Consider the following 18,004-nt stretch of genomic DNA (forward strand, 5'->3'; position numbering starts at 1 on the left):
GATGGGGGCTTCTCTCGGGCCAGCTCCGCCTGGAATGCCCTGGACCCTAGGGCGTTCCCATGTCCAGTAGGGGCCTGGCGAGCCGAGAGCGACCCACACCCACACCCACGGGCGCAGCACCCCCTGGTGGCCGCAGCCGGGAATGGAGCCAGCACTCTTGACCGCTCATCCCACCCTTGCATGCCTTCCCAGGCCTGCACCTCCCCACGTGCCCCGAGGGCTCGAATCCAAAGGAGGGGGCGGCGGGGGACCTGAGGAAGGCCAAGGCCCGGTTCCTCAGGTGTCTGGCTTCTCCCGAACTGCCCCCCTGTCCCCGGATCACAGTCCACCGGCCCCAGAGGAAGCACAGGGGAGTTGAGCCACGTGACAACCGAGGGAGAAGGGAGGGGGGCGGCGGCGGCCACCACTTACCTGTGCCCCGGGTCCCAGCCCGCCGAGCCGGCCACTCGACCACGCTCCCGAGCATCAGCTCCGGGGGCAAAACAAGCCTTTATAGCGGCATTGGCCGCCGGACTGCGCATGCGTGCTGCACAAAGCCTTCCCTAAGACTGAAGGGAATTGTAGTCCCGCGTCCAGGCGCCCGAGGCGGGGGGTGCGGCGAAGGACTCTATTTCCCAGAAGCCCCGCGGCCGCCCTGGGGGCGGGGCGGGGTGCTTGTCCACCGCGATCCCAGCTCTGCAGCAGCCTGCCCGGGGCTCCGGCCACCCGGTCCGCAGTCCTTCTCCGGAGCCGGGCGCCCTCGGGGGCGGCGGGGAGGGCGGGCTGGAGCCCGGGTGGCCCAGCAGCCCGGTGTTTGCAGGCAGGTGATGCCGCCGGCGAGCGGCCGTGTCTACACCAGAAACACCGTGAAGGTCACCGTGTTCGTAGGTCCTGGTCGCCAGCCAGTCCCGAACCTTATCTGCTTGTGCACCGCTCAGGAATCCTGCATTCCCCCATATCGCTTTGCTTTTATCCCACTGCCCGACGCGTCGTGGGTGCTGCCTGCTTCTAGATAATAAAATGCCGGGATCGCAGTTGTCACAGAGTGGCAAGAGCCATGGACGCGGTATGCCAACTCATCCCTTTCTTCTTCTTCTTCTTCTTTTTAAAATATATTTTTATTGATTTTTAACAGAGAGGAAGAGAGATGGATAGAAGTTAGAAACATCGATGAGAGAGAATCATCGATCAGCTGCCTCTTGCACACCCCCTACTGGGTGCCCGCAATCTCTTAAATAGATGATCCTAGTACCTACACACAGGGCTGTGATGGAGATGAAAAGGTCCCAGGTTCGATTCCGTCAAGGGCATGCATTTCTGCTTCTTGCAGTTCATCAGAGACCCAAGGTGACCGTGGCTCTCTCAGGTTCAACTTTTGGCTTCCTAAGTTGCTCCACTCATTGCTACCACCAGTCACCCAGGTGGAAGGAAGGAAAAAGAGTGTGAAGGTGTGAGCTGGTCTTCAGGCACCAGCCAGGAAGCTGAATACTTCACTTCTAATCACATTCTGTTGGTTACAGTTTAGTCAGATGGTCACATCTAACTGAGAAAAAAACTGGGAAATGCAATGCTCAACATGGCGGTTATGAGCCATCAACAGCCCTATTAAAATGGCAGAAGAAAAGGAGAGATTTTGGTAAAAGCTAATGGTTTTTAATGCCCATTCTTAAACCCAGCAATTCCACTTTTGCACATATGCTTTAGACTAGCCTTTATCAGCAGGAGCTTCTGCAGGTGAATTAAGCCCTACACAAAATTATCTGAGCGACTGTTATTTCTCCCAAGGACAGCATACAGCTAGTATCATTCTAGACACCCAGCGGAGAAGTGAATTCATCACACACAATGAATACCTTAGGACATGAGGGCTTCATGCCATTAGCTGAGAAAAGGTGACCCAAAGGGTCTCCCACACAGCTGCACAAGGAGATACATTCATTGTGCATGGTCTGTAATAGTAGAAAGAATATAAATTTCACTAATAAAGGAACAGATAACTAGTTATGGTATTTGTACAATGGGATATTATATAGTAGTCAAAAAACAAGGGCCATTATGTATCAACTAGAGGCCCGGTGCACGAATGTGTGCATGGGTGGGGTCCAGCCAGCCCAACCCTGATTGGGGTATTGGGGGCTGATGGGGGCCAGATCAGGCTGGTTGTCTGCCACAGTGCACATCGTAGCCACCAGTCATTCCCATTGTTCTGGTTGTTCTGTGGTTCCAGTCGCTGGGTTTATAGATAGATATAGATATAGATATAGATATAGATATAGATATAGATATAGATATAGATACAGATATAGATATATAGATATATAGATATATAGATATATAGATATAGATATGAACAAATGTCAAGAACTATGTCGAGTATAAATAAATTACAAAAAGACTCAAATTGTGTGATTCCATTTGTATTAATTTTATAAACATGAAAAAATGTGATACATTGTTTAAGGAAGGATACACATGTGTATTGAGCATGATACACAACAATTTCAATGTATAGATAGTTATCTCTACCATTGGAGAGAGGGAGAAGCCTAAGATAAAAGAGGGACATACAAAGGCTCACATGTTTCTGTGATATTTTATTTCTTTTTAAAGTGACTTATAAATGTTAAAATTTAACAAAGCTTGGAGGTGGGTATATTAGTGCTTCAAATATTATTTGCTGTATTTGGGGTAGCTTTTATTTTCTTTTATTTTTTAAAAATATATTTTATTGACTTTTTCAGAGAGGAAGGGAGAGGGATAGAAAGCTAGAAACATCGATGAGAGAGAAACATCGATCAGCTGCCTCCTGCACACCCCCCACCAGGGATGTGCCCGCAACCAATGTACATGCCCTTGACCGGAATTGAACCCAGGACCCTTCAGTCCACAGGCCAACGCTCTATCCACTGAGCCAAACCAGTTTCGTCTGGGGTAGCTTTTAAGTATTTCGTAATTTAAATGTTTTAATATAGAAAAAGAAGAAGACCCGAAACCGGTTTGGCTCAGTGGATATAGCATTGGCCTGTGGACCAAAGGTCCCAGGTTCTATTCCAGTCAAGGGCATGCACATTGGTTGCAGGCACATCCCCAGTGTGGGGTGTGCAGGAGGCAGCTGGTGGATGTTTCTCTTCATGGACGTTTCTAACTCTTTATTCCTCTTCCTTCCTCTCTGTGGAAAATCAATAAAATATATTTGGGGGGAAAAAGAAATAACATTGCCCTTTCCAGAGCAGGAGAATAGGTGCTTTACCCAACAATGCTAATTAAAAGAAAGAAAGAAAGAAAGAAAGAAAGAAAGAAAGAAAGAAAGAAAGAAAGAAAGAAAGAAAGAAAAGGAAGGAAGGAAGGAAGGAAGGAAGGAAGGAAGGAAGGAAGAAAGAAAAGAAGAAAAAGGAAGGACCACAAATAAGCCACACAGGCATAAAGACCCCCAACCCACAGGTAGCTGAAGAGAAACAACCCAGGTCACCAGCAGGATGGGCCACTAGGTCTGCAAACATGATTTTTTTTTTTTTTTAAAGAAACATAGGGGCAGACCGTTATCCCAGCCCCACAGGCACATCCTGGGCTACAGAATTCGCACAGATGGGAGGAAGGCGATGAGCCCATCATCTCACCCTGTGGAAAGAAGCCATTCTGGATCAAGTGCTTACAAATCCCTCTCTCTTTCGGCGAAATATGATGGAATTGACTGTGTCTATGGACTGGAACTTCACAAAGATGAAAGAATTTTGTCTCTTAAAATTCTTTCGGACCGGGTGGCATCATCTCAACTCAGAGATGCAAACCTTGCAAATACCATCTTTGGCAAAGCTGCAGAACATACGGCTGAGGACAGGCATGGTTCTAAGGATGAATGGAGAGGGATGGTCTGAGCCCAAGCACCAGTAATGAAAGCCTGGTTTTATATCACTGTTGGAAGCCACCCATTGTCTTCACTAGCAGAGAGGTGTGGACAAGGAACCCGGAAGGCTGGTCAACCTTGAAGCTCTGAAAGGTCGGAGCCAAGCATCCACTGTCTAGTTGAGACAATGGTAGCTGAAGCAGCTTCTACCTTTTAGTCTTACGTAAATCCTTCTGATTGGCTATCATTGGAATTGCCTGCCTAAGGGCTAGGGGTGTATCCTGAATAAAGGGGATGGCAAGGCCGAGCAAAGCTGAGTCCTTCCTCCTGAGCTGGGCTCCTGCCTGGCCCCCAATTCCCAAAATTATATCTTCTTGTTTAGTCTCCTTCATTTGTGTGCGGCCTCCTCCAGAACCCGAACCCTGAACCACGCGGGATGTGGGGGGACACTCGTATATCACTATTGAGAAAGATCCTATCTTGTACATGCATCTGTCTGGTATCAGCTTTCTGGTGAGTATATAAAAAAAAAAAAAAAAAAGGAGACGCCAAAACCATTTGGCTCAATGGATAGAGCGTCAGCCTGTGGACTGAAAGGTCCCAGGTTCTATTCCGGTTAAGGGCATGGACCTTGGTTGCGGGCACATCCCCAGTGGGGGGTTTGCAGGAGGCAGCTGATGGATGATTTTCTCTCATCGATGTTTCTAACTCTCTATCCCTCTCTCTTCCTCTCTGTAAAAAATCAATAAAATATATTTTAAAAAAAAAAAAAAGGAGTCCTCCATATCATGCCAGTGAGTCTCTTAGAGCAGAGTTGGAGCCAGGAGGAGCTGTAGATGGCCCGATAGGCAAACATGTGGAGTATCCCAAAGAAGATGGCTCCAAATGGATTGGCATGACCATTCACCAAGTGAAAGCCAAACCCTCTGTGGGTTTCATCAAGTTTGATGCTGATTTCCACATCTACATCTATGATTTGGTGAAAAAAGTCCTGTTAGGGTACAATTTGCCACATTTGTGAAAATAAATATATACGTTGTAGGCATGAAAAATGATGTTGCTTTGGGAACTTAGGGGTCCCCTTTAATTCAGTACCCTTGCCAGCATAACTGTTGTTTTATTCTGAAAAACAAATGTATGTGGACATGACATGTTGTGTGTAAGGCCTTTGTTATGTTGAACAGATTGGGTGTGTCTGGTGAATGGGGCGTGAAAGGAAGGTACAGCTATAAATTCAAGCTGAGTAAAGTTCAGCTAGTATCATAAAAAAAAAGTTTTAATATAATAGAAACAAATATTTCTCCTCTCCATAAAGATACATGCAATTTAACAGAATATTTTTTAAAGGTGAATGCTTAGGTAAGGGTTCAGAGATCAAATTTGCATTAGGATAATACTTCCCTTCAAATAGATATGAACCTTATGCAAGTTTGGAAGACACTGGCAGACTGGAGAAAGAATAAGGCAGCTAGAATGGAACAGAAGAGTCTAGCTAGAAGTGATTGTTGTCCAGGAAAGAGGGTGCTGGCTTGGACTGGGATTGTGTTGGAAAAGAGGGAGAGAAGTGGGCTTGAGAGCAATTTAAGAAATAAAATCAGCCGAAACTGGTTTGGTTCAATGGATAGAGCATCGGCCTGTGACTGAGAGGTCCCAGGTTCGATTCTGGTCAAGGGCATGTACATTGGTTGTGGGCACATCCCCAGTAGGGGGTGTGCAGGAGGCAGCTGGTCGATGTTCCTCTCTCATCGATGTTTTCTAGCTCTCTATCCCTCTCCCTTCCTCTCTGTAAAAAATCCATAAAATATATTTTTTTTAAAAGAAAGAAAATCATAGACCTTGTTGATGAATCACATGTAATGGCTAAGAAAGAGAGGTGTCAAGGGAAACACATAGGTTTCTGGTTGCAGAACCGGATGGACGGTGCGATGACCATTGATTGACATGAGAAGCATTCTGCTACAATAGCCTTCTGACACCCTCCTCCACCCGGCTTGTCAGGAGCTAATTAATGTCCAGTGGTAACCATCATCCCACATCGGCTGTGGTACTCACGTTGGAATTCTTCTGCCAGGGATAAAGACAAAAATATCTCTTTTGCAGATCAACGTTGCCATGAAATAAGGCTTTAAAAAATAAAGCCTTATAAATATAAGGCTTTATTTTTATTATATTTTTATTTCATTATAAAAAATAAAATAATTAAATCTTTTATTTGACATCATAGAAACAGCATAGTGTGACAGAATAAGGTACCTCTTTAATGGTCTCGGGAAAATTAGAAGAGTATTTACGATGTAAACAATGCCAAATAAAGGCCAACTGATATCATACCATGTTTTGCACACAAAGGTTTTGTGGCATTAGTAGAGATTAGCAGTGGGATTAACTGAGTGTCCGTGTATTACACAGTAGTATAGTTATATTAATAAGTCACATCACGTACTCATTTCATGAAGGAAAGTATTACACACTTGCCATCTTTGTAGTAATAACTTTCCAAGCTCATTAGCAGTAAAATTAATAGTTAGAATAAAATAAAGTATTGCTTTAAATTTTTTTTGAAGTACTTATATTGAGATGCACTATCAAATTGACCCCAAATATAACAGAGAGGTGTTCAAAAGCTAGTTCCTTATTAAAAAGAAAATGATGTATAGCAACTATCTAATTTTAGCAAAATAGTATTATCCACCACATTAAATTAGTGTTGTTTTAATTCTGCAGTCTTGTGTATACATTAAAGTTAACTTTATAGTAGTAGAAGAGCAGTAAGTAGAAGGACTTTATACATGGGTTCATGGAAGTACATATTTAAGTAATATTATAATATAAATTTAAATAAGCATCAGAGCTTTAGGGTCATTATTTCCCTTCAAATAGGTCTGAACCTTATGCAAGTTTGGGAGACTCTGGGCATTAAACCAACTTCAGTTTGGTCTGCAAGACCTTCCGTGATCGGGCCCCACATAATACCACAGCTTCGTTTCCTGCCGCTCTCCTACTCAAATCTGAGGTCCTGGCAACACTGTAATTTCCATGTTTTTACTCTTAGCTGTTCCCTCCACCCAGAACAAGCCATCTAAATCTACTCAGCTAAAACAACAAACACCACAGCCCATAGACATGCCTTGGGATGTTAATCCTCCCAGAGTAATAATGAAGCATTATTTACTGAAATGAATAGAAGGACACAGAATGCCCAGCATCTCTAACGGAACAGGCACATGAGGACTCTCCTCCATTACTGAAAAGTACGGCTGGACACCTGTAAGGCCACCACAGGGGAGGCACTACAGTCTCACTAAGGGAGACCGGAACCAGCAGCCCAGCCACGATGGAACCTTCTGCCCCAAACAGGTCTAGACACTTCCCAAATGTCTTGCTTTATAAATACTGGTGCTTGTGGGTTTTTGTTTTTGTTTTATCAGAAGAGGAGATAAAGAACTTTGGTCTACATTGGTGATAACCTTTTTGGCACAGATGTCAGATCAGAAAAACTAAACATCTATACAAGCTGTGTTTAATTTTCATTTCAAATAGTTCATTTATGGAGTCCCAGGCTGAAATCATATGTATTCTTAAAACAAAAATTATATGCTTTATTGATTCCAAGGCCACTAATGAAAAACTTGTTACTTTTCAGCTACTAAAAAGTTACGGAGTGTATTTTAGAAGTAACTATACCCAAGCATCTTTTTAAACACTTATCCCAAAATTAGATATAGATTTAGGTGGATGATATGTGGCTTGCAGTTGACAGCCCGTTGATCTAAAGAAAAAGAAAAGGAAAAATATTCCTCCTTGAGTCAAAATTTATATTGCCCAGAGATTCGGAAACAGCTTGCAATTCATATCTTACTTCTATTTGCTTGTAGATTTTTGTAGCTCAGATAAAATTTCAGGTTTTAAAATACTTACCTAGTTCTAGCTGGTTTGGCTCAGTGGATAGAGAGCGTCAGCCTATGGACCTAAGGGTCCCGGGTTTGATTCCAGTCAAGGGCATGTATCTACCTTGGTTGCTGGCTCCCCACTGGCCAGGGCTCTGGCTGGGCTCACGCAGGAGACAACCAGTGGATGTGTTTCTCTCACATCGATGTTTCTGTCTCTCCCTCTCTCTTTCACTCTCCCTAAAAACCAATGGGAAAATATCCTCGGGTGAGATTAACAAATAATAATAAGATACTTACCTATTTTTAAATTATTTATTTGTACATCTGCAACTTGCATGCTATATTCTATCTATAGTAAGTTTTAAGACAATTTTTTCAAACTTGTAGTAATTTTTTTTTTCTGGATTTATTCTATTTAACTAAAGCAATTTCCACCCCTCCCACCCCCAAATAATCAATGGAGTACTAGTCCAGCAAGATATTCTGAGATGCAGATATTATCAAAATCAACTAAGTGGAAAATTATGTATATGGTATTCAAGTCACATGAACAAATTTTAGATAAATACTCTGAGAAATAAAACCTATTTAGTTAGACCTAGCCAGTTTGGTTCAGTGGATAGAGCATCAGTCCATGACTAAAGGGTCCTGAGTTCTGGTCAAGGGATCATGCCTGGGTTGTGGGCTCAGTCCCCAGTTGGGTATGTGCAGGCAGCAGCCGATCAATGATTCTCTCTCATCACTGATGTTTCTATTTCTCTATCTGAAATCAACAAAAAATATATACTTTTTAAAAATCAATGGAAAAAATATCCTCTGGTGAGGATTAATAAAAAAAATAAAAACCAAAGCACGCACACACACAAAAACCCTATTTAGACTTGTTTAATTCAGTATTTCTCAGACTTATTTGAATGTGAAATAACAACAGGAAAGGAACTCCAGCTGTGGAAAGCAGAGGGATGGACCTTATCAGTACCTACTTGAGTGAGGCTGAGTGAAAAGCGCTCATAGGAACAGGGTGGCTTCAGTCAAACCAGACAGCTTAAGTCCAGAAGATTCCTGTCTGCCTGAAGTAACCCAAACAAATCTCAGGTGAGCCAGGATAACAGTAACAACTATTACTGCCATTATTTCTGCTTCAATTTGTTAATTGCTCAGGATGGAAAGGCACTACACATACATTATCTCTAACCACATAAAACTCCTGCAAGATAGGTTTCATCTGATTTTTTAAAAATTATATGTATGTATGTATTTATTTTTAACAATTACTTATTATTATTATTATTATTATTATTATGGATTTCATAAAGGAAGGAGGAGGGAGAGAGAGATAAAAACATCAACGTTGAGAGAAAAATCATCGATCAGCTGCCTCCTTCATGCCCCACACTGAGGATCAAGCCTCAACCGTGACCTCCTGGTTCATAGGTCAACGCTCAACCATTGAGCCATGCTGGCTGAACCATCCTTCAAATTTTAGAGATAAGAAATCTGAGGCTGAAAGTGAAATTATTCCAACAGAAACAGGATCTGGTCTTAGACCCATCTTCCTGCACCTTACCTACTCAGTCTAAAGCTTCTTTACTGACTCAACTGCTCTCCATTTGTTCTCAAAACCACTGATTACCCTCTCTGGAGTATTCCCTGACAGAAATAATTTTAGAGAAAACAAGTTAAACCATTGATTATTTGGCCCACTTAACTATACCATGTCTGGTTTCCTCTATGAACCAAATATTTGCACACCCTAAATCTGATGAGACCTCTGATCACCTAGGCAGGACATGATATTTTGAAATTACTTCTCAAGGCCCTTTGAGCATCAACCTATGAACCAGGAAGTCACAGTTTGACTCCTGGTCAGGACACATGCCAGGTTGCAGAGTTGATGCCCACTGTGGGGCTTGCAGGAGGCAGCCAATCAATGATTCTCTTTCACCATTGATGTTTCTATCTCTCTCTTCCTCCATAAAATCAATTAAAAAAAATTTTTTTTTGTTCTAAAGAATCACACAAGAAAATAAATCTTAACAGTCAAAACCAACTCAAACACTTAGAGAGGCCAAGCAGATAACATAAATGAGGGGAGCTGGTCAGAAATAAGACAACAGTTGGTGACAAACTGTGATTGCTCCACCACAGGGCTTAACTGTTTCTTAGCTTTTACCCCATTGTTGTCAAGCACAAATGTGAGCCCAGTATTCTTTGATCATATTTTTCAAATTAATTTGGAAACACAGTTTTTATGTGAAGTCTCCCAATTCCAAAATGTTGATAACTAATTTCTTTTTTTTTAATATATTTTTATTGATTTCAGAGAGGAAGGGAAAGAGAGAGATGGAAACATCAATGATGAGAATTATTGATCAGCTATCTCCTGCACGCCCCCTATTGGGGATCAAACCCGCAACCCAGGCATGTGCCCTGACTGGGAATTGAACCTCAACCTCCTGGTTCACAGGCCAACACTCAACCACTGAGCCACACTGGCCGGGCAACAACTAATTTCTTTAAAACTTTGGCACTGCCCCAAACAACATAAACTTGCAGGCTGATCGTTCATAACCTCATAAGTCAACTTCTACTAAAAGCAATATTCTGCCACCTCCCCTCTACCCCACTAATCACTCCCTCCATCCAGTAGACCTGGGTGCACGTTGCTTTTGATACACTCAAAAAAATCAAAAGTTAAGACCTATCAGTACTGGAGTCATGTTTAAAACCTTAGAGTCTAAAGATGGTGTTATATATATATATATATATATATATATATATATATATATATATAAAAGGAGACCCCACTAAAAAAAAAAAAAAAAAGATGGCAAGAGGGTTAAAACAAGTGCATGAATCACTTGAAGACAATGCAGTCATTGTGTTCCTTCTGTAGGATGCATTGTATGCCAAAGTGACTCCACAGTATGAGGAAGTCACAGGCACTGCTCCAGTGATCAAATATTTTTGCTTCCTCCTCTCCAAACTGATTTTCCAGATTAATTTTGGAGATTAGACTCAGGTCCAATTAGGTAACAGGGTGGGTAGTCCTCCATGACATTCTTTTAGCACCAGGGGTGCTTGTTAGAGGGGTGACTAATGCCACCTGACACCTCTGTTATTCAAAGCTAGGGCTCTAGGTGTGGCCTTTTTAAGGTCAACATCACCACTGTCTCCAGAGAAGAGCCAAGGAGAGGAGGATGGAAAGAGGCTGGCTCCATGGGGAGGGATTCCTCCTCTGCCTCCTTTTCCACCTGCTGCTTCAAGGTAAGACGGGACAAGAGCAGGAGCAAAGCAGACATATAACTTTGGGGGAACAGAGAAACCAGGCTAATTCTTGTTATTCCTAGGCAGCCAATGATTGGATATTCATTTTGGTGAAAACAGAAACTTATAACACTGATAGCTTTGTATCTCTTTCTAGGATCCTAACATTTAGTTCACTCTTCTCTCCAGTTACTTCATCACTCTCCTGCTCCCATTGTCCTCCTCTTCCCTGTGTCTTTCTCTTTCCAAGCATATAATCCATTCCCATGGTTTCTGAATATCAGGTAATGTTAAGAAGAAAATTCCTTTTTAGCTCTCTTGAAACAAATGAAATGGAACAGGAAGGAAGCTAAGGAAAAGAATGTGGATAAGATGTAATGAAGATGAAAACTTTTCCAGTATAATTTTTCCCAGTCTAGAGTATTTTTTCCTGTTCATTATTGAAAATGAACAACCAGGAAGAGTACAACATCAGAGATAAATAAGTAAATATAGATGTTACCACATCATTCTCTGTTTCTACTCCACAAAGTAAGACTAGAAAGGGGTTGGGTATAAGATTGGTATCAAGGAACTCTCTTTAAGGTAGTCTCAGCCTAGGCAGTGTGGCTCAGTGGTTGAACATTGACCTATAAACCTGGAGTACATGGTCTGATTCCCGGTCAGGGCACATGCCTGGGTTACAGGCTCAATCTCCAGTGTGGGGAGCTCAGGAGGCAGCCAGTCAATGGTTTGCTCTCATCATTGATGTTTCTAGCTCTTCCTTCCTCTTCCTTCCTCTCTGAAATCAATAAAAAAAATATATATATATTTTTTAAAAAGATAGTCTCAGTGGTGCCCTGGCCAGTGTTGCTCAGTGATTAGAGTAACAGTCTTCACATCAAAGGATCTTGGGTTCAATCCTCAGTCAAGGGCACATACCTGGATTGCAGATTCAATCTCTGGTGCTGAAAGCAACCAATCAATGTGTCTCTCTCAGATTGATCTCTCTCTTTCTCTCTCTCTCTCCCTTCCTCCTTCCTCTTTCTTTCTCTCCAAAAATCAATGGAAAAAATGTCCTCATGTGAGGATTAACAAAAAATAAAAAGGTAGTCTCAGTGGTGATGACTACTAAGTTTTAGAACAGAACAATCACGGCACATAGTAGAAACTCATTTAAATATTCATTAAATTGAAAAATTGGGTCCCTTCTTTAAGGTCTCACATATCTCATACTACCTACCTGAAGCCAACAACGTGTAAGGCCACGCCACCCTGAACGTGCCTGATCTCATACTACCTATCTGATTACTCCCCTCTTCATTAATTTATCAACATCTACACCTTAGTAATATAGGGAGAAAGAGAACTGTGGTTGCAAAATTTGTCACTAGCACATCACCCAGATGGCTCAAGGACAGAGATGAGCAATGGAAGGACATTGCCTGGAGGTGAGAAGGTTGGTGGTGAGATTGTTAAGAACATAGCAGGACACTGAAAAGCAGTGGTCAGGGCTGAGTTTGCATGCACCTTTGGATAAGTTTTGCATGGAGACAGAATCAATGGAATTAAGGATGGAGCCCTGACTCAGCTCACCTCATCGACTTCCACCATTTGCCTACTAGCTCAGCCCATGTTCCCTGCTCAGGAAGGAGGAACACATATGCTTCTCCCACGCCTCCTATGTTCTCACTGTGCAGAAACCTCCCCAGGCCCCAGCCCTGGCCATGGAGACCCTCTCTCACAGAGTCTCCGCTCTCTATAGGAAGAGCCGACATTTTCACCATCAATTGCTCAGGGTTTGACCAGCATGGAGTGGATCCTGCTGCTTTCCAAGCAGTGTTTGACAGAAAGGCCTTCCCTCCAGTCATCAACCACAGCATCCCCATTCAAGTCAACATCTCCTTCACCCTGTCTGCCATCCTGGAAGTGGTAAGTCCTGACCCAACACTGCAATAATATAGTGGTAACCTGTGGGTCTCCTGACTGGAATTTGTAAAATTAAGAGCTCATTCTATGGGTAGAGGAACATGAGAGGGAATGCTACAATATCACTGCAGGTAAAGTCTGTCCCTTTTTGGAATAGTCCACAAGAATCATAATCCCAATGGCCTCATACTGCTTTCTTTCTCTTATGTTTCCCATGTGCCCTGGATTATTTGACCTACATTTCTCAGTGGCTTGTGATTAAAAATCATGATCGCCACACTGGAAATGAGTGAGAGGTAAGTGTTGGCATTGGACCTGACTTCATATATTTATTAACGATCCTGGATTGAAAATTGTCTTTCCAGGATGCACAGCTTCAACTGATGACATCATTCCTGTGGCTAAATGTGGTATGATATTCTTAGTTTCTTCTTTACTATAGTACCTTCCTTTTTCTACTCCTCAGTCCAACTTTGCAGATTACAATGTATAAAGCTGAGAATACCAACGAATTAGAAATTTCAAACAGACTGAGACCAACAATGAAAACACAAAGCTTCCTGACTATTCTGCCAGTTTAGGAGGGAAGAGATGGGGCACAGGGAGAAGGTAGAATAAACAAAGGTCATGGAAGTCAATATTTAAATGGCTCTACCCAACGAAATCCAAAGCCAAACTCGAGGTCTCCCTTGAAAGCTCTGAAAAAGAAGTGGAAGTAAGTAAGGCTGTTAGTGACATTGTGGCAGCTGTCACCAGAGGAAAAAAGGAATGTAAAGTGCAGAAAATAGAGCAGGACTAAAACTAGTTTCCAGCGGAAACCGGTTTGGCTCAGTGGATAGAGCCTCGGCCTGCGGACTGAAAGGTCCGAGGTTTGATTCCGGTCAAGGGCATGTACCTTGGCTGCGGGCACATCCTCAGTGGGGTGTGTGCAGGAGGCAGCTGATAGATGATTCTCTCTCATCGATGTTTCTAACTCTCTATCCCTCTTCCTCTCTGCACAAAAATCAATAAAATATATATATATATGTGTGTGTGTGTGTTTTTAAATTCTAGTTCCTAGCCCATTTGCCCATGTCATGGTTTCCTTTAGTTCTGGTACAATCCATTCATCAGTTGGAACCCAGAGGAATGTGGGGGCATCAATAAGCTCAGCATAGCAACTGAGAACCTGTGGCTTCCAGATGTCGTCATCAATGAGTTGTGAGTACCAAGGATGAAAAAGGCAAGAAGGAAACCACATCTGCAGAGAGGAGCATAATGTAGTCCATAGGGGCCACACAAAGACACATAAAGGAGCAGAATCTGAACTGAGGAACTTACAAAATCTCCAGAACATGGAGATAGGTAGAAGGGGGAGACCAGACAAGTGGGGCTGGAGCACAGGAATGAGGGGACTTGAGAGAGAAAGAAGGCCAAGTCTAATGGGGAACCGCAGCACCCACCTCCTCATCTTCCTTCTGTACAGCATGGAAATAGATCAAACACCTAGAGGGCTCAATGCTTATGTCACCAGTGAAGGGCGCATCAGATATGATAAGCCAATGAAGGTGACCAGCATCTGTAACCTGGACATCTTCTATTTCCCCTTTGATGAACAAAACTGCACATTCAGCTTCTCCTCTTTCTTGTACACAGGTGAGTGAGGCTTGTATACAGTAGTCTGTTGAGAAGCAGAGAAAGGGTTTTGGAAGAGGAGAGAACAGGAAGCTGGGAACAGTGAGGAAATCTCACTGAAAGTGATATGGAAGCAAAGTGGCGAGAAATCTAACAGTCTGGGCAAGGAGGTTGAGTTGAGGAGGCTGAGTTGTCTGGATCTCTTTGCAGTGGAGAACATGGTCCTGGGCATGGAGAAGGAAGTGCAGGAGATTTCTAGCACATCACAGAAGCTCATTCAAAACAAGGGGGAGTGGATACTTCTGGAAATCCACCAGAGTACGAAGAAGATGACTCTGGACAGCAGCCAGTACGACCTAATCATTTTCTATGTGAGCTCAGGGGCCCTGGTTGTGATTTTCTCCTAAGATGCGTAGCTTATGTCCCTCACTAGAGCATAAGCTCTCCCACTAGAAAACAAGCTTTACACAAGCAGAGATTTTTATCACTTTTTTCACTGATAAATCTCCAGTACCTAGCACAGTATCTAGCACTCAGTAAATATTGATGGAATCAATCCTCCCTGACAAAGAAACAAAGCTCCTATGGCAGTGATTACAATGAGAGGGAGCGTTCCAACCTAGGGACATCAGAACTTTTTGAAGGGCTTGAATGTTTATGTTCACCTTTTCAAAGAGTTGGTGCAAGACACAGGCAACAGTCTGGTGATTACCAGAGGGAAAGAGGGGAGGGAGGTAAAAGAGAGTCCAGGGGGGGATAAATGGTGATGGAAGGTGACTTGACTTGAGGTGATGAACAACCAATACCATACACAGATGATGTACCGTAGAATTGTACACCTGAAACTGATATAATTATATTAACCAGTGTCACACCAATAAGTTCAATAAAATTTTTTTTTAAATAAAAAGAGATGGTGGGAAAGTTATGAAACACTGTCTTGGGGATATGATTTCAAATCCTAGTGACCCCACAGTATCTGCCACTGTCTTGCTTTCCCTCCCATTGGTCTTAAATTTTCTAGCAAATTCACTATATTGGACCTTGATGAAGAGAGGAGGCAGAAATACAGGATAAAATGCACATGATAATCCAAGAATCTGGTCCCTCAACCTTGCTAAGAGCACATTGGTAGGGATAAAAATGTAAGTAGAAAAAGTTGGCACTTTGAGCCAAGAAGGAATGAGATATGTTTCTGTAGTAAGCAGCATGGAAAAAATCAAACCCTGGGAAGGCAGACTGTGGTGATTAAGATGACTCTGTTGAAGAGACAGGACAGTAAATGTGACTTTTTCTTACTAGACAGTTTGCTCTGGGACAAATCTCAACTCTTTATGAAAAAAACAAACAAAGATGTTTTTATTCATTTTCAAAGAGAGAGGGAGGGAGAGGGAGAGAGAGATAGAAACCTCAATGATGAGAGAGAATCATTGATCAGCTGTCTCCTGTACTGGGGATCGAGCCTGCAACCCAGGCATGTGCCCTGACTGGGAATTGAACTGTGACCTACTGATTCATGGGTTCACGCTCAACCACTGAGCCACACTGACCAGGCCAATTCTCAACTCTTGCTCTTAACTTGCTTGGCAGCCTCCTAACCCACTCTTCACTTGGCCCCTCTCTTCTCCCTATCAGGTGATCATCAGGCGCAGGCCCTTCCTCTATATCATAAACCTCCTGGTGCCCAGTGGCTTTCTGATGGCCATCGATGCCCTCAGCTTCTTCCTGCCTGCAGAAAGCGAGAGCCGTGCGCCATTCAAGATAACCCTTCTGCTGGGCTACAACGTCTTCCTGCTCCTGATGAATGACTTACTCCCGGACACGGGCACCCCCCTCATCAGTATGGCCCCTCCCTCTTTCAGGAGAATAAAAGCAAGGTTGGGGGCATGAGGTGGGGAGAGAGAATAGTGGAACCAGTTCAGTGTGAAAAGGAATAATCTTTAAAAAGGGTACTTTAAAGAAAATAGGAAACAAGAAGTCCTGGGACTTGTCACTGGCCCTCACATAGGCTTGCCTTCCCACCAGGTGTCTACTTCGCCCTGTGTCTCTCCCTAATGGTGCTCAGCCTGCTGGAGACTGTGTTCATCACCTACCTGCTGCACCTGGTCACCACCCAGCCACCACCCATGCCCCGGTGGCTCCGCTCCCTGCTTCTGCACTGCACCAGCCCAAGGGAACGCTGTCTCACTGAACCCCAGAAGGGAAACAAGGGCCTGCGTCTCACCCCCATCCAACTGCCTGGTAATGAAGTCAGCACTGCCCTCACTTCCTCTTGTAACACCTCTACTTCTCTGTTCTTGCCTCCTTCCCTGTTCCTCTCCACCCTCAAATGACCTTTGCAGCCCATGCCTGGGTCTCTGTCTCTCCTCAGGTCTGAAGGAGCCCATGGAGTTGGTGGGGAAGGCACCAGGTCCCCGAGAGGCAGAGTTAAATTGGTGCCCTGAGTCAGCAAGGGGCCAGCAGGAAGACGAGGCTCAGAAGCAGCACTTGGTCAGCCTGTGGGTACAGTTCAGCCACATGATGGACGCCCTGCTGTTCCGCCTCTACCTGCTCTTCATGGCCACCTCCATCATCACGGTTGTGGTCCTCTGGAGCACCTAGGCAGATGCCCATCTGCAAGCTCCAGCCTGCAGCTTCTCTGGCCTCTGGACACCAGCGATGCTCTCAGGCCCATCGAATCCCAGCCTCACCTTAGTTTTAATCTAGTCTTTCTGTGCAGTCAGGACAGACCTGGGTGGTTTCCTATACCCTCCCAGAGTTGGGTCCTTGCTCCTGCACGCCATCAACGCCCCTCAGCCTTCCCATAAGTCTTACCTGCCTGACTCCTCAGGAATACTTCGTTGATTGAATCACCCCAATAAACCCCTTTGCAGAAAGCACTGTTTCTTCCCTGAATTTATAGTATAAAAAAAAAAAACTTGGGATTAAGAGTCTTCTTGAAGAAACTTCTCATTACAAAAATAGTGTTTTTCTTCTCTCTCTCTCTCCCCAACCCCCTCCATATCAGACAACATATGGAAGTAGAAGAAGGGAGAGAAGAGACCAAATGTATTACAAGAAATTATAATAGAAGAGGAATTAACCTCCTAAATCCACTTATCCTGCATTTAAGCTTCAGAAATTAATAATGTGCTAGAACCAGGCATCTCTTGCTTGAAGTGTGAAGCCTTTTGTCACAGCCTGACATATGAGTCATTCATCATTAAGCACTTAGAGTGCTAACATAATCCCAAATTAACGTTAACTGTGCTGCAATGAGTTGATCTGCCCTTAATCATGAAAAAAAAAAAAAAAAAGAACATTAGGCCAAGAAAAGCACATTTGAAAATGGCATCTGCTTTATTTGGGAGTTACACAAATGAGCTGGAAAATGTCCCTTCCTAGCACTTGCCTTATGGTTTTGAAAGTCTTTGTCTATTGGTCCGCTCCCACTAGCTGCCTGGGAAGGTAGAGACCCCACTGTGTCGCTGTACATGAGAGCTGTGGCATGATTTGCTGGACA

General features: G+C 43.5%; 2 protein-coding genes across 7 annotated transcripts in view; one reads left to right on the forward strand and one right to left on the reverse strand.

Moving 5' to 3' along the window:
* Positions 1–570, reverse strand: part of ABCC5 (ATP binding cassette subfamily C member 5) — a 92,064-nt gene extending 91,494 nt beyond the window's left edge. For all 3 annotated transcript variants that reach the window (XM_084874179.1, XM_084874181.1, XM_084874182.1), the window contains exon 1: positions 412–570. In XM_084874179.1, coding sequence (XP_084730305.1) covers positions 412–521 — 110 coding nt within the window. In that variant the 5' untranslated portion in view covers positions 522–570. The remainder of the gene's footprint in view (positions 1–411) is intronic.
* Positions 571–664: 94 nt separating this feature from the next.
* LOC311617651 (5-hydroxytryptamine receptor 3C-like) lies at positions 665–17,375 on the forward strand. Of its 4 annotated transcripts, none has more exons than XR_014794143.1 (8): positions 733–1,045; positions 12,725–12,891; positions 13,979–14,088; positions 14,354–14,523; positions 14,713–14,873; positions 16,138–16,379; positions 16,528–16,743; positions 16,874–17,007. XR_014794143.1 is itself a non-coding variant. In XM_084874208.1 (8 exons), the coding sequence occupies exons 1-8, from the start codon at positions 1,000–1,002 to the stop codon at positions 17,101–17,103; spliced, it is 1,305 nt and encodes a 434-aa protein (XP_084730334.1). In that variant the 5' UTR covers positions 733–999; the 3' UTR covers positions 17,104–17,375. The 4 variants fall into 4 exon arrangements, 3 of the variants coding, with proteins under 3 accessions (XP_084730335.1, XP_084730334.1, XP_084730336.1); XM_084874208.1 differs by having other exon boundaries at positions 16,138–16,342; positions 16,874–17,375; XM_084874209.1 differs by lacking the exon at positions 13,979–14,088 and having other exon boundaries at positions 665–863; positions 16,138–16,342; positions 16,874–17,375.
* The last annotated feature ends 629 nt before the right edge of the window (positions 17,376–18,004 follow it).

This window comes from Pipistrellus hanaki (genome assembly GCF_964339955.1).
Source record: "Pipistrellus hanaki genome assembly, chromosome: 2".
NCBI classification, from domain to species: domain Eukaryota; kingdom Metazoa; phylum Chordata; class Mammalia; order Chiroptera; family Vespertilionidae; genus Pipistrellus; species Pipistrellus hanaki.

Coding starts and splice junctions, on each gene's coding strand:
- LOC311617651 (XM_084874208.1), top strand. CDS start 1,000: ATGCCGGGATCGCAGTTGTCACAGAGTGGCAAGAGCCATGGACGCG. Junction 14,089..14,353: donor GATGTCGTCATCAATGAGTT/GTGAGTACCAAG, acceptor CCTTCTGTACAG/CATGGAAATAGATCAAACAC. Junction 14,874..16,137: donor ACGACCTAATCATTTTCTAT/GTGAGCTCAGGG, acceptor TCTCCCTATCAG/GTGATCATCAGGCGCAGGCC.